This window comes from Coenobita brevimanus, chromosome 24 (assembly GCF_032717465.1).
Source record: "Coenobita brevimanus isolate Jiangsu-jjx chromosome 24, ASM3271746v2, whole genome shotgun sequence".
Taxonomy (NCBI): domain Eukaryota; kingdom Metazoa; phylum Arthropoda; class Malacostraca; order Decapoda; family Coenobitidae; genus Coenobita; species Coenobita brevimanus.
In genome coordinates this window covers 9,495,105-9,497,623 of record NC_136977.1, presented here as the reverse complement: position 1 = coordinate 9,497,623, position 2,519 = coordinate 9,495,105, and the positions used below count along the sequence as shown (strand labels likewise).

Genomic DNA, 2,519 nt, shown 5'->3' with positions numbered 1-2,519 from the left:
ATGAGGAAGACGTAGGCCTATTATCGAAACTTTGCCTCAGAGCCAGCCTGGCTGAACTGAGACGTAATTCAGAGACTCGCTGCACCGCCTCTTGCAGTGTCCTGTCTCCTCCCATCACAGTGTTGTAGTAGACATTTTGGCAGCCAATCATAATGCTGGATATCCACCCCGGCAAGAGGTCACCTGAGACTGAGGCGGCCCCGTCACCTCTCACGTCAGCTGTCTCCCTATTTGAAATGTCTTTAATTCTGATTTTTGATAGCGAAATGGCAGATTTTCCTCTCCTTCCCTTCCCTTCCCTTCCCTTCCCTTGCCCTCCCATCCCCACTCCTGGCAGCGCCCTGGTGGCCCCGTGGCGGATGCGGAAGGGGCCTATGTTTTCCCACCCCGCCTCGCCCCGGGGCTACACTCCAGCACCAACATCCAGCGGTGGTGAGGCGCCACTCAGGAGTTACAGCACCTGCTGCTGCAAGTGCAGTGTTTTGTTTAAGGCACTGTGGGGAATAGGTGTTGTGGTGTTAATGTGTGCATGTGACACTAGCCAGCTAGTGGTGAGACTCTGGGATGTGGTTGTGACAGTAGTTGTGGTTGTGGTTATAGTGGTGGCAGTAGTGGTGGACACAACGAGTGCGACGCTGCTACAGTGACGCTCTGGACGGGTTAGTGACTATTTACAGACATGAGTATTGACTGCACCGAGACTAAACATATTGTTAATTACTCGATTCCCTTGATCCTTCTAACAGTAGGAAGCTGTGAATAACGCAGAGGACGGCTTAAGAACGAGGAGCAGGTACGACAGTGAGACGTGGGTCGCGGCCGTGACTGTGGCCTGGCTTGGCCTGGGTGGCCAGCGCGGCTGTTGCGACCTGGGTGGCCCCATGTGGCACAGGACCAGACTTTGTGGAGCGTGGGGGCGGGCTGGCCCACCACTCACCTCTTCCCTGGTGGTTTGGGCGTTGTGTGGATCTGAATGTGTTTGGCCAGGTGCGCCTTCTGACGGAAACACTTGCCACACAGCTCACAGGTGAAGGGCTTCTCACCCGTGTGTGTGCGGATGTGCACGTTGACACTGTATTTGTCCTTGAAGCCTTTGTTACAGATGTGACAGAAATGTAGGAGGCGCCCCTTGGTGGATGGTTCGTCTCCCGGCTGCCGTTTAGTATACTTGCGTTTCTTAGGCTTGTCTGTGGAATCTACAGGTAGTTTGGTGCTGGAGGTGGCGGTACTCAGCTTGGTGAAGGATGCGTCTAGACTGTTGTAGTCCTCCTCTGGTGGTGGTGGTGGGGGTCGGTAGTCATAGGGTGCCGTCACGTACATGTTGCTGCTGCTGATCTGCGCCGCCGCCCCCGCCACGCCGTTCAGCTGCTCTGCCTTAAAGGCAGCTGTGAGTGGCGGAAGGGGGGTCATGTTGGACATGAGTGTCAGCGTCTTTGCCTCTGACAACTTTGTGAGCGGCGGTGGTGGAGGGAGTGGCCCACCTGGTCGCCGGACAGTGCCGCGCAGCGCCCCTTCCAAGATGGACGACACATCGCTGCTCTGTGTCACGTGGGCAGAGTATGGCATCTGGCTCTGCATGTACCCGCCCTCCATCCCACCCTCCTCTACAGGACCCAGTTGCCCCGCACCAGGCGAGTACACCAGTGAGTCCACGGCAGAGTCCACCAGGCGTTCGAAATCCACATGATCGTTTCCCCCGCCATTCGGTGACGCTGTATCCTCCAGTGAAGTGGAGATGCCGGAGTCACTATAACCCGAGCAGGCACTGACGTAGGAAACACAGTCAGAGGCTGGCGAGCGGTGGTTGTGTGACACCAGCCCGTCATATGGCTTCTCGTTCAGGATGGAATTGAAGAGCTCTAGATTATTGTGCTCAGTCATGGGCGGGGATGGGTTGTAGGTGGCGTCGGCGGATTCTGGCACAGAGGGCGCAGCGTCGGTAGGAGGGAAGGTGATGATGATAGTGTTACCCGTAGCACTATTCACCACCTTTTCCGTAGTTCCCCCTCCACCTCCCCACATCTTATCGCTCGTCTCTTTCTCCTTGTCGTGCGGGATGGGGGCGGCCACATGGGACTGGGTGACCTCCGGGTAGCTGCTGTAGGGCCAAGTCGGGGCCATCACCTCCCCCACCGAGGCATTGTTATTGTTGTTGACGTTGCGGTCCACCAGGTCCTCCAGCGGCCAGTAATCCGACCCCAGAGCAGACCCACCCAGGTCATACTCAGTGCACGACACCAGGTCAAATAGATCCGTCTTGAAGTTGTCGTGGAGGGTCGGGCTCACGTCCATGGTGCTGCTGGGTCCTGGAGGAAAAAAGGCCAGTATTAGTCATTATCATCATACCTTTTCCCACCTGAGAATGGGGTGAAAAAGCTGAGTGTTAGTCAATAGTCAGTACAACCCACTGGCAAGGAAGGAGAGTTACGTCCGTATTCTTCATTCTTAGACGGCGAGAAGCGACATCTAAACAGAATAAAATCTGGCGAGAGAAAAAAGTTGACATTTTTATCGTAATT

At 55.6% G+C, this 2,519-nt stretch overlaps 1 protein-coding gene across 1 annotated transcript; it reads right to left on the bottom strand.

Annotated features, from left to right (window-relative positions):
• Positions 1 to 933: 933 nt before the first annotated feature.
• LOC145393425 (uncharacterized) lies at positions 934 to 2,292 on the bottom strand. Its single transcript, XM_080267521.1, has one exon. The coding sequence runs from the start codon at positions 2,290 to 2,292 to the stop codon at positions 934 to 936; it is 1,359 nt and encodes a 452-aa protein (XP_080123647.1).
• Positions 2,293 to 2,519: the final 227 nt, after the last annotated feature.

What these genes read in the sequence shown, in the direction of transcription:
- LOC145393425 (XM_080267521.1), bottom strand. Translation starts at nt 2,292, where the DNA reads ATGGACGTGAGCCCGACCCTCCACGACAACTTCAAGACGGATCTATTT.